This window comes from Anolis sagrei, chromosome 5 (assembly GCF_037176765.1).
Source record: "Anolis sagrei isolate rAnoSag1 chromosome 5, rAnoSag1.mat, whole genome shotgun sequence".
Classification (NCBI taxonomy): domain Eukaryota; kingdom Metazoa; phylum Chordata; class Lepidosauria; order Squamata; family Dactyloidae; genus Anolis; species Anolis sagrei.
This window is the reverse complement of record NC_090025.1, coordinates 7,905,224-7,917,000: the sequence shown is the minus strand read 5'-3', so window position 1 is coordinate 7,917,000 and position 11,777 is coordinate 7,905,224. Positions and strand designations below refer to the sequence as shown.

Below are 11,777 nucleotides of genomic sequence, written 5' to 3'. Positions count from 1 at the left end.
CCATCATTGTTTAAATCCACAGTGCTCTCTGGATGTAGGTGAACTACAACTCCAAAACTCAAGGTCAATGCCCACCAAACCCTCAGTCAGTGTTGAATTTCAGTGTCAATGTTGGCTTTTGTGGAGAGGTGGCTGCCAAAGTAGCATCCTTATACCCAGTTCATGAAAGGGATATAACCATTCCAAAAAATCTCCCCGTGGTCTGATGCATCAGAAAACACAAAACCTCCTGAAAGAACAAGCCAAGCCAACTTTTAATAGTTTAACAGAAAGAATTAAGTAAGGCAATGTTGCCCTCATATCATAACAAGAAAATGAGATACTGGCCTATGTACATCTCTGCGTTATTTAAGCAAGAACTCACATTTGTGTGTACAATACAGCTTTAGAAGGAAGGAGACAACTCGATTATTTAGAGATTTGACGGATGTCAACGAGCAAATAAATGGAAGGATGCTGCAATGGTAGATGCTAACACTATTATATTTGCTCCTTCCAGAATGTGGACAATATCTGTATCTAATGTATTATATATAAATATAACTGGAACTTTGGAATTAAACATCTTAGGACTGGACTAAATATAATATCTTCCTTTTTTTTACCCATTTCTTGTCTAGATTGATTTGCAGACCTGACGAAACTGGTTCAGATATAACATTTCTTGCTTCATAAGCCATGGTTTATTAAAAGCGTAAAATGGCTTAGGACCGATATGTAAACAATTCCCATGTTTCTTGCTCTTCCTTCCTCCTTTGGGCCCAAGGTTTGGTGTGGAAATCCTTTGGGATTGAAACCACAATTCGCTTTTGCAATCTGAAGTAAGAAGTCCAGTTTGGTTTGCCATCTTGGTACTTAAATACTAAGCAAAAATTGGGAAATCCATCTTAAACAAACCAGGTTTTCTATGCAAGGTGCAAGGGATAGAAGGAAACCCTATTTGTCTCCGTTTCCAATAATTAGACACAACAGGAAGAGATGTAGGAGTGGCCAGATGGATGTTGCTGCCCCACTTCCAAGGGCACTCTCTTGCCACTGCAAACTGGGCAAAATGTGACCTTTTTGACCCAGCATTAGCTAGTCTTGTCCAGGCCAATGGGAACTGCAGTCCAATGCCTTAAATGTGCCGAAGCCGTCATAAACAATGGCGAATGAAAGCAGGAATGTTGTACTTGAACTCAGGACATTTCTGTGTTGCATTGGGTGTTTGTGTTTCAATAGTTTCGTTGGAGAGGCGGCTCTTCTTGTAGCGGTCACCTCATTGCACGGTGTTCAATGACCGCACGCTGAAAATGACGGCTAAGATAATCAGAGCTAAACACATTAAGACGATGTATAAACTCTCTCCGAGGACAACTCTTAATTTCAAAATTAGCCATCCTTCTTCGCTGACGCGCCCTTTGATCTTCATGAAACACCAACAACAGAGGGTGATGAGGGTGACGATAAATATGCCTGCAGAAGACAGAGAGAAAGAAGGAAGGAAAGAAAGAAAGATGATGAGCAAAACAAGCCGGGGCGAAATCCCTTGTCGCTGGGTGCGTTCAAGCCATTTCCTGCCTATGCTACCCTATCCACACTGTCATATAATGCAGTTTGAAACTGCACAACAAAGAGTATTGGATCTACATTGTAGAATGAATGCAGTTTGGCACTACTTTAACTCAATGGTTATTTATTTATTTGTCGTGTCAGGGCAACCAGTCAAATTATATTACATTTCTAACAGAACAAAGCAAACAAACAAACAAAATACAAAATGTGTGAGTTTGGTAGTTGATTAAATGTCCTTTGACCAGTATCTGGCCACTTGGAGTGCCTCTGGTGTTGCCGCAAGAAGGTCCTCCATTGTGCATGTGGCATGGCACAGGTTGCATTGCAGCAGGTGGTCAGTGGTTTGCTCTTCTCCACATTCGCATATCGAGGATTCCACTTTGTGGCCCCACTTCTTGAGGTTGGCTCTGCATCTCGTGGTGCCAGAGCCCAGTCTGTTCAGCGCCTTCCAAGTCACCCAGTCCTCTGTGTGCCCAGGGGGGAGACTCCCATTTGGGGTCAGCCATTGGTTGAGGTTCTGGGTTTGAGCCTGCCACTTTTGGACTCTCGCTTGCTGGGTTGTTCCAGCGAGTGTCTCTGTAGATCTTAGAAAACTATTTCTAGATTTAAGTCGTTCATGTGCTGGCTGATACCCAAACAAGGGATGAGCTGGAGATGTCACTGACTTGGTCCTTTCACTATTGGCTGCTACTTCCCGGCGGATGTCAGGTGGTGCAATACCGGCTAAGCAGTGTAATTTCTCCAGTGGTGTAGGGCGCAGGCACCCCGTGATAATGCGGCATGTCTCATTAAGAGCCACATCCACTGTTTTAGTGTGGTGAGATGCGTTCCACCCTGGGCATGCATACTCAGCAGCAGAGTAGCACAGCGCAAGGGCAAATGTCTTCACTGTGTCTGGTTGTGATCCCCAGGTTGTGCCAGTCAGCTTTCGTATGATATTGTTTCTAGCACCCACTTTTGGCTCGATGTTCAGGCAGTGCTTCTTGTAGGTCAGAGCATGGTCCAGAGTGACTCCCAGGTATTTGGGTGTGCTGCAATGCTCCAGTGGGATTCCTTCCCAGGTGATCCTCAGGGCTCAGGATGCTTCTCTGTTCTTGAGATGAAAGGCACATGTCTGTGTTTTAGATGGGTTGGGGATCAGCTGGTTTTCCCTGTAATAGGCAGTAAGAGCACCTAGAGCTTTGGAAAGCTTCTGTTCTGTTCTAGAACAGAAACTCAATGGTGTAGTACAGTGTTTCTCAACCTGGGGGTCGGGACCCCTGAGGGGGGTCGCAAGGGGGTGTCAGAGGGGTCGCCAAAGACTATCAGAAAACAGTATTTTCTGTTGGTCATGGGGGTTCTGTGCAGGAAGTTCGGCTCAATTCTACCGTTAGCAGGGTTCAGAATGTTCTTTGATTGTAGGTGAACTATAAATCCCAGCAACTACAAATCCCAAATGACAAATCTATTTCCCCCAAATTCCACCAGTGTTCTCATTTGGGCATATTATTATTCGTGCCAAGTTTGGTCCAGATCTACCATTGTTTGACTCCACAGTGCTCTCTGGATGTAGGTGAACTACAACTCCAAAACTCAAGGTCAATGCCCACCAAACCCTTCCAGTATTTTCTCTTGGTCGTGGGAATTCTCTGTGCCAAGACTGGTTCAATTCCATTGTTGGTGGAGTTCAGAATGCTCTTTGATTGTAGCTGAACTATAAATCCCAGCAACTACAACTCCCAAATGACAAATCTATTTTCCCCAAATTCCACCAGTGTTCACATTTGGGCATATTATTATTCATGCCAAGTTTGGTCCAGATCTATCATTGTTTGACTCCACAGTGCTCTCTGGATGTGGGTGAACTACAACTCCCAAACTCAAGGTCAATGCCCACCAAACCCTTCCAGTATTTTCTCTTGGTCCTGGGAATTCTCTGTGCCAAGACTGGTTCAATTCCATTGTTGGTGGAGTTCAGAATGCTCTTTGATTGTAGCTGAACTATAAATCCCAGCAACTACAACTCCCAAATGACAAAATCGCTTCCTCCCCCCCTAACCCCACCAGTATTAAAATTTGGGCATATTAGATATCTGTGCCAAAAATGGTCCAGTGATTGAAAATACATCCTGCATATCGGATATTTATATGACGATTCATAACAGTAGCAAAACTGCAGTTATGAAGCAGCAAGTAAAATAATTTTATGGTTGGGGGTCAGCACAACATGAGGAACTGTATTAAGGGGTCACGGCATTCAGAAGGTTGAGAAACACTGGGGTAGAATCATGGAAGTTGTAGCTTGGTGAAACAATCTCCCTCTTTGGAAGAGAAAGTGAAAAACTTCATAAAACTACAATTTTTGTGATTCCATAGCACTGAGCCATAGCTGTTAAAGTAGTATCAAACTGCATTCGTTCTACAGTGTGTTGTTGTTGTTTATTCGTTCAGTCGCTTGGTGACCTCCTGGATCAGCCCACGCCAAAACTCCCTGTCACCCGTCACCACCCCCAGCTCGTTCAGAGTGAAGCCAGTCAATGTATTGTCGAAGTCTTTCATGTTTGGAATTACTGGGTTGTTGTAGGTTTTTTCGGGCTATATAGCCATGTTCTAGAGGCATTCTCTCCTGACGTTTTGCCTGCATCTATGGCAAGCATCCTCAGAGGTAGTGAGGTTTGTTGGAACTAGGAAAATGGGTTTATATATCTGAGGTTCAACCAGAGAAGTCAGCCATAGCAGAGCACCTGATGAACCAACCTGGACACAGCATATTATTTGAGAAGACAGAAATGCTGGACCACTCTCACAACCACCATGTCAGACTACACAGAGAAGCCATTGAAATCCACAAGCATGTGGACAATTTCAACAGAAAGGAGGAAACCATGAAAATGAACAAAATCTGGCTACCAGTATTAAAAAACTCTAAAATTACAACAGCAAAACAGCAGAGAGGAAACAATCAGGAACATCTAATCCCCTCTCAACAAAAGATTGCCCCAGGAACCAACAAGCCACACCAAACAACTGCCAGGCCATCAAATGCTAATCAAGGTGTTCAGTTGACACATTCACACCTAGCTCCAGCAGACAAGAGTCCTTTGTCCCACCCTGGTCATTCCACAGATATATAAACCCCTTTTCCTATTTCCAACAGACCTCACTACCTCTGAGGATGCTTGCCATAGATGCAGGCGAAACGTCAGGAGAAATGCCTCTAGAAAATGATCATATAGCCTGAAAAAACCTACAACAATCAAGCAAGTAACTTCAAGGATGCCATGCATCCCCCTTGCCCTTGGTCGACCCCTCTTCCTTTTTCCTTCCATTTTTCCCAGCATCATTGTCTTCTCCAAGGTCTCCTGTCTCCTCATGATGTGGCCAAAGGACTTCATCTTGGCCTCTACTATTCTTCCCTCCAATGAGCAGTCGGGCTTTCTTTCCTGGAGGATGGACTGGTTGGATCTTCTCGCAGTCCAAGGCTCTCTCAGAACTTTCCTCCAACACCACAGCTCAAAAGCATCGATCTTCCTTGGCTCAGCCTTCCCTAAGGTCCAGCTCTCACATCCGTAGGTGACTACAGGGAATACCATGGCTTTGACTAGGCGGATCTTTGTTGCAAGTCTGATGTCTCTACTCTTCACTATTTTATCGAGACTGGTCATTGTTCTCCTCTCAATCTTCTGATTTCCTGGCTGCAGTCTGCATCTGCAGTAATCTTTGAACCTAGAAATACAAAGCCTGTCACGGCCTCCACATTTTCTCCGTCTCTTTCCCAGTTATTAATCAGTCTGGTTGCCATAATCCTGTTTTTTGTTTTTTTTAATGTTTAGCTGCAACCCAGCCTTTGCGCTTTCTTCTTTCACCTTGGTTAGAAGGCTCCTCAGCTCCTCCTCAATTTTGGCCACCAAAGTGGTATCATCTGCATATCTGGTTGCTTCTGGAGCAACTTGGGGGACACAACTAGACACAGTGAAGACATCTGCTCTTGCTCTATGCTACTTTGCTGCTGAGTATGCATGCCCAGTGTGGAACACATCTCACCACACTAAAACAGTGGATGTGGCTCTTAATGAAACATACCGCATTATTACAGGGTGTCTGCGCCCTACACCACTGGAGAAATCACACTGCTTAGCCGGTATTGCACCGCCTGACATCTGCCGGGAAGTAGCAGCCAATAGTGAAAGGACCAAGGCAGAGACATCTCCAGCTCATCCCTTGTTTGGGTATCAGCCAGCACGTCAATGACTTAAATCAAGAAATAGTTTTCTAAGATCTACAGAGACACACACTGGAACACCTCAGCAAGCGAAAGTCCAAAAGTGGCAGGCTCAAACCCAGCACCTCAACCAATGGCTGATACCAAATGAGAGACTCCCCCCTGGGCACACAGAAAACGGGGCGACTTGGAAGGCGCTGAACAGACTGTGCTCTGGCACCACGAGATGCAGTGCCAACCTCCAGAAATGGGGTCACAAAGTGGAATCCATGACATGAGAGTGTGGAGGAGAGCAAACCACTGACCAACTGCTGCAATGCAGTCTGAGCCCTGCCACATGCACAATGGAGGACTTTCTTATAGTAACACCAGAGGCACTCCAAGGGGCCAGATACTGCTCAAAGGACATTTAATCAACTACCAAGCTTGCAAACTTTGTTTTTATATCTGTTTGTTTTGTTTTGTTAGAAATGTAATACAATGGTCTAGTTGCGCCTGACACGATAAATAAATAATCTGCATATCTAAGGTTGTTAGTGTTTCTTCCAGCAATTTTCACCCCAGCATTGCATTCCTCAAGCCCCACACGTTGCATAATGTGTTCTGCATAGAAGTTGAATAGGTTGGGGGAGAGTATACAATCCTGCCGTACACCTTTCCCAATCTTGAACCAGTCTGTTGTTCCGTTGTCAGTTCTGACTGTTGCTACTTGGTCCTTATACATATTCTTCAGGAGACAGACAAGGTGATTTGGTCTCCCCATCCCACCAAGAACTTGCCACAATTTATTCTGATCCACACAGTCAAATTCTACAGTGTAGATGCAACCAAAGTTGGAACTCTGAGTTTTGCAAGACCTGAGTACGATAGTTGATTACCAAGGCTCTTGGAAGTCTCTCTTGTTGTTTGTCAGCTGGATGACAAACAATAACTACAACAACTAAGTTTTGTAAACTTTGGTGTTCCCTTGCATCTGCTGATACCTGCCACTTGACAGCTAGGATCCACATTTCATCCATAAGTTGGCTTTTTGCTTCTGAAATGATGGTATTCACAACAACAACAACAACAACAACAACAACAACAACAGATTGTGATGGTGTACACTTAGTTTTCACACCAATGAAATTACTTGGTTGTTGTAGATTTTTTCAAGCTATATGGCCATGGTCTAGAGGCATTCTCTCCTGACGTTTCGCCTGTATCTATGGCAAGCATCCTCAGAGGTAGTGAGGTCTGTTGGAAGTAGGAAAATGAGTTTATATATCTGTGGAATGACCAGGGTGGGGCAAAGGACTCTTGTCTGCTGTATAATTACAAGCATGTGGACAATTTCAACAGAAAGGAGGAAACCATGAAAATGAACAAAATCTGGCTACCAATATTAAAATACTCTAAAATTACAACAGCACAACAACAGAGAGGAAACGAACAATGACATCTAATCACCTCTCAACAAAGGTTTGCTCCAGGCACTGTCAGGCCATTATATGCTAATCAAGGTGGTCCGTTGAAACATTCACACCTAGCTCCAGCAGACAAGAGTCCTTTGTCCCACCCTAGTCATTCCACAGATATATAAACCCTTTTTCCTAGTTCCAACAGACCTCACTACCTCTGAGGATGCTTGCCATAGATGCAGGCGAAACGTCAGGAGAGAATGCCTCTAGAACATGGCCATATAGCCCGAAAAAATCTACAACAACTCAGTGATTCCGGCCATGAAAGCCTTCGACAATACAATGAAATTACTGTTTGAACCTGCCCTGTGTAAGCTCCTGCCGCACAGAAAAGCAAAGAAGACATTTACCTGAAAAAATGTGGAGGAAGCAGGTGATGGACATTTGGTGCTCCCCGAAGCGCTTTATTTTCACAAAATCCATGAGGAACGCCATAAAGCCGAAAAACAGGCCCAGGATGCAGAGGGTGATCATCACAGGCACCACGCTGTCTTCCTCGTCATCCTCAAAGAAATACAGTTTTGCTGTTGAAATAGGGGGGAGAAAAGATAAAGAGTTATCAGGGGGCCACCACTGAGAAGGCCCTGTCCCTCGTCCCTGCCAATCACGCTTACGATGCAGGCGGGATCGAGACAATCTTAGGCTCCGAGATGGTTCATAAGGAGAGATGGTTCATAAGGAGAGAACCATTTAGGGCGTTATAGGCTAAAGCCAGAACTTTGAATTGTGCCCAGTAGCAAATTGGCAGCCAGTAGAGCTGACGCAACAGAGGAGTAGGATGTTCCCTGAGTGCCACCCCCGTTAGCAACCTGGCTGCCACTCGTTGGACCATTTGAAGCTCCCGAACAGTCTTCAAAGGCAACCCCACGTAGAGAGCGTTGCAGTAGTCTATACGGGATGTAACCAGAGCGTGGACCACCATGGCCAAGTCAGATTTCCCAGGGTACGGGTGCAATTAGTGCACAAGTTTTAACCATGCAAATGCTCCTCTGGTCATCGTCGAAACCTGGGAAGTCTATCAAAAAAGAGATGAGCTTAGTTTAGCACAGGTATGGGCAAACTTGGGTCATCCCGGTATTTTGGACTTCAACTCCCACAATTCCTAACAGCCTATTGGCTGTTAGGAATTGTGGGAGTTGGAGTCCAAAATACCGGGAGGACCCAAGTTTGCCCATGCCTAGTCTAGCGTGATGTAATTTTGAGAAACCCATGTTGAAGTTTTGCAAGCACGTCATCATATTTCATTGTCCAAGTCAGTGGTTCTCAACTTTCCTAATGCCACGACCCCTTAATGAAGTTCCTCATGTTGTGATGACCCTCAACCATAAAATTATTTTCGTTGATACTTCACAACTGTCGTTTTGCTATTGTTATGAATCATAACATAAATATCTGATATGCAGGATGTATTTGCATTCACTGGAACAAATTGGGCACAAATACCTGATACGCCCAAATTTGAATACTGGTGGGGTTGCGGGGAGAGAATAATTTTGTCATCTGGGAGTTGTAGTTGCTGAGATTTATAGTTCACCTACAAGCAAAGAGCATTCTGAACTCCATCAGCGATGGAATTGAACCAAACTTGGCACACAGAACTCCCATGACCAAAAAAAAAATACTGGAAGTGTTTGGTGGGCATTAACCTTGAGTTTGGGAGTTGTAGTTCACCTGTATTCAGAGAGCACTGTGAATCCAAACACCAATGGATTTGGACCAAACTTGGCACACAGAACCAACAGAAAATACTGGAAGGGTTTGGTGGGCATTGACCTTGAGTTTGGGAGTTGTAGTTCACCTACATCCAGCGAGCACTGTGAATCCAAACACCAATGGATTTGGACCAAACTTGGCACACAGAACCAACATAAAATACTGGAAGGGTTTTGGTTGCCATTGACGTTGAGTTTTGGAGTTGCAGTTCACCTACATCCAGAGAGCACTGTGGACCCAAACAATGATGGATCTGAACTGAACTTGACATGAATACTCAATATTCCCAAATGTGGACACTGGTGAAGAGGTTGGGGGGGGGGATTGATTTTGGTATTTGGGAGTTGTAGTTGCTGGGATTTATAGTTCACCTACAATCAATGAGCATTCTGAACTCCATCAACAATAGAATTGGGCCAAACATTTCACACAGAACTCTGATGACCCACAGAAAATAGTGGAAGGGTCTGGTGGAAATTGATCTTGAGTTGGGAGTTGCAGTTCACCTACATCCAGAGAGCATTGTGGACTCAAACAATGATGGATCTGAACTGAACTTGACATGAATACTCAATATTCCCAAATGTGGACACTGGTGGAGTTTGGGGAAAATAGACTTTGGTATTTGGGAGTTGTAGTTGCTGGGAATTATAGTTCACCTACAATCAAAGAGCACTCTGAACGCCACCAATGATAGAATTGGGCCAAACTTCCCACAAAGAACACCCATGACCAAAAGAAAATACTGTGTTTTCTGATGGTCTTTAGTGACCCCTCTGACACCCCCTTGCTACCCCCCAGGTGTCCTGACCCCCAGGTTTTGTCAACAGTGACAAATGCAAGATACTCCACTTTGGCAGGAAAAACGAAATGCAAAGATACAGAATGGGGGACAATGCCTGGTTCGAGAGCAGTACGTGTGAAAAAGATCTTGGAGTCCTCGTGGACAACAAGTTAAACATGAGCCAACAATGTGATGTGGCGGCAAAAAAAGCCAATGGAATTTTGGCCTGCATCAATAGGAGCATAGTGTCTAGATCTAGGGAAGTCATGCTACCCCTCTATTCTGTTTTGGTTAGACCACATCTGGAATATTGTGTCCAGTTCTGGGCACCACAATTCAAGAGAGATATTGACAAGCTGGAATGTGTCCAGAGGAGGGCGACTAAAATGATCAAGGGTCTGGAGAACAAGCCCTATGAGGAGCGGCTTAAGGAGCTGGGCATGTTTAGCCTGAAGAAGAGAAGGCTGAAAGGAGATATGATAGCCATGTATAAATATGTGAGAGGAAGCCACAGGGAGGAGGGAGCAAGCTTGTTTTCTGCTTCCCTGGAGACTAGGACACAGAACAATGGCTTCAAACTACAAGAAAGGAGATTCCATCTGAACATGAGGAAGAACTTCCTGACTGTGAGAGCCGTTCAGCAGTGGAACTCTCTGCCGCGGAGTGTGGTGGAGTCTCCTTCTTTGGAAGCTTTTAAGCAGAGGCTGGATGGCCATCTGTCAGGGGTGCTTTGAATGCAATATTCCTGCTTCTTGGCAGAATGGGGTTGGACTGGATGACCCATGAGGTCTCTTCCAACTCTTTGATTCTATGATTCTATGATTCTATGATTCTATGACTGTGAGAGCCGTTCAGCAGTGGAACCCTCTGCCCCGGAGTGTGGTGGATGCTCCTTCTTTGGAAGCTTTTAAACAGAGGCTGGATGGCCATCTGTCAGGGGTGATTTGAATGCAATATTCCTGCTTCTTGGCAGAATGGGGTTGGACTGGATGGCCCATGAGGTCTCTTCCAACACTTTGATTCTATGATTCTAGGTTGAGAAACACTGGTCCAAGTCATGAAAATAAAGGAATGCATCAGCTCAACTCCCGGTTCTTCTTGCAAATGTACGTACCTCCAGATGTTTGGTTGCTGCCTGGCATTGGATACACGACCAACTCGTAGGGCACGCCAAAAATGTTGGACACGAAAACCCGTGGCTTGTGGCCGTATTCCTGGAGCACTATCACCCACTTGAGCAAGGAGATGGCCACACACAGGCAGGCCATGCTCAAGCATTGCATCAGTGCGGCCAGCAAGCTGTAGACAGTGGATATGGAGAGCTCCTGCAGTTCCTCGTGGGCCGGTTCGCGTCGAGCTGTAAGCGGTGCATTTACCGCCTGTGAGGTTTGACGAGTTGCTGTTACTGGCGCTGTCAAACTAGTCTTCGGGGCCTGACATAAAAGGAAGGAAAACGAGTCAGCAGACAGGTTGCTGCGAAATATTTCTCTACCTGCAGGGCTGTGGTGGGCAAATGGAGTTGGCGAATTAAGGACATTAGTATTGTCGAAGGCTTTCATGGCCGGAATCACTGGGTTGTTATAGGTTATTTCGGGCTATATGGCCATGGTCTAGAGGCATTCTCTCCTGACGTTTCGCCTGCATCTATGGCAAGCATCCTCAGAGGTAGTGAGGTCTGTTGGAACTAGGAAAAAAGGGTTTATATATCTGTGGAATGACCAGGGTGGGACAAAGGACTCTTGTCTGCTGGAGCTAGGTGTGAATTTTTGAAGGCTTTCATGGCCGGAATCACTGGGTTGTTATAGGTTTTCTTCAGGCTATATGGCCATGGTCTAGAGGCATTCTCTCCTGACATTTTGCCTGCATCTATGGCAAGCATCCTCAGAGGTAGTGAGGTCTGTTGGAACTAGGAAAAAAGAGTTTATATATCTGTGGAATGACCAGGGTGGGACAAAGGGCTCTTGTCTGCTGGAGCTAGGTGTGAATTTTTGAAGGCTTTCATGGCCGGAATCACTGGGTTGTTATAGGTTTTTTCGGGCTATATGGCTATGGTCTAGAGGCATTC

The 11,777-nt window shown here is 45.1% G+C and overlaps 1 protein-coding gene across 1 annotated transcript; it reads right to left on the bottom strand.

Moving 5' to 3' along the window:
• Positions 1-288: 288 nt before the first annotated feature.
• LOC132777281 (uncharacterized) lies at positions 289-11,271 on the bottom strand. The gene is made up of 3 exons (XM_060779632.2): positions 10,827-11,271; positions 7,566-7,739; positions 289-1,455 (listed from the first exon to the last, which is right to left on the bottom strand). Exons 1-3 carry the CDS (start codon positions 11,269-11,271, stop codon positions 1,259-1,261), a joined length of 816 nt encoding a protein of 271 aa, XP_060635615.2. The 3' UTR covers positions 289-1,258.
• Between the last annotated feature and the right edge of the window lie 506 nt (positions 11,272-11,777).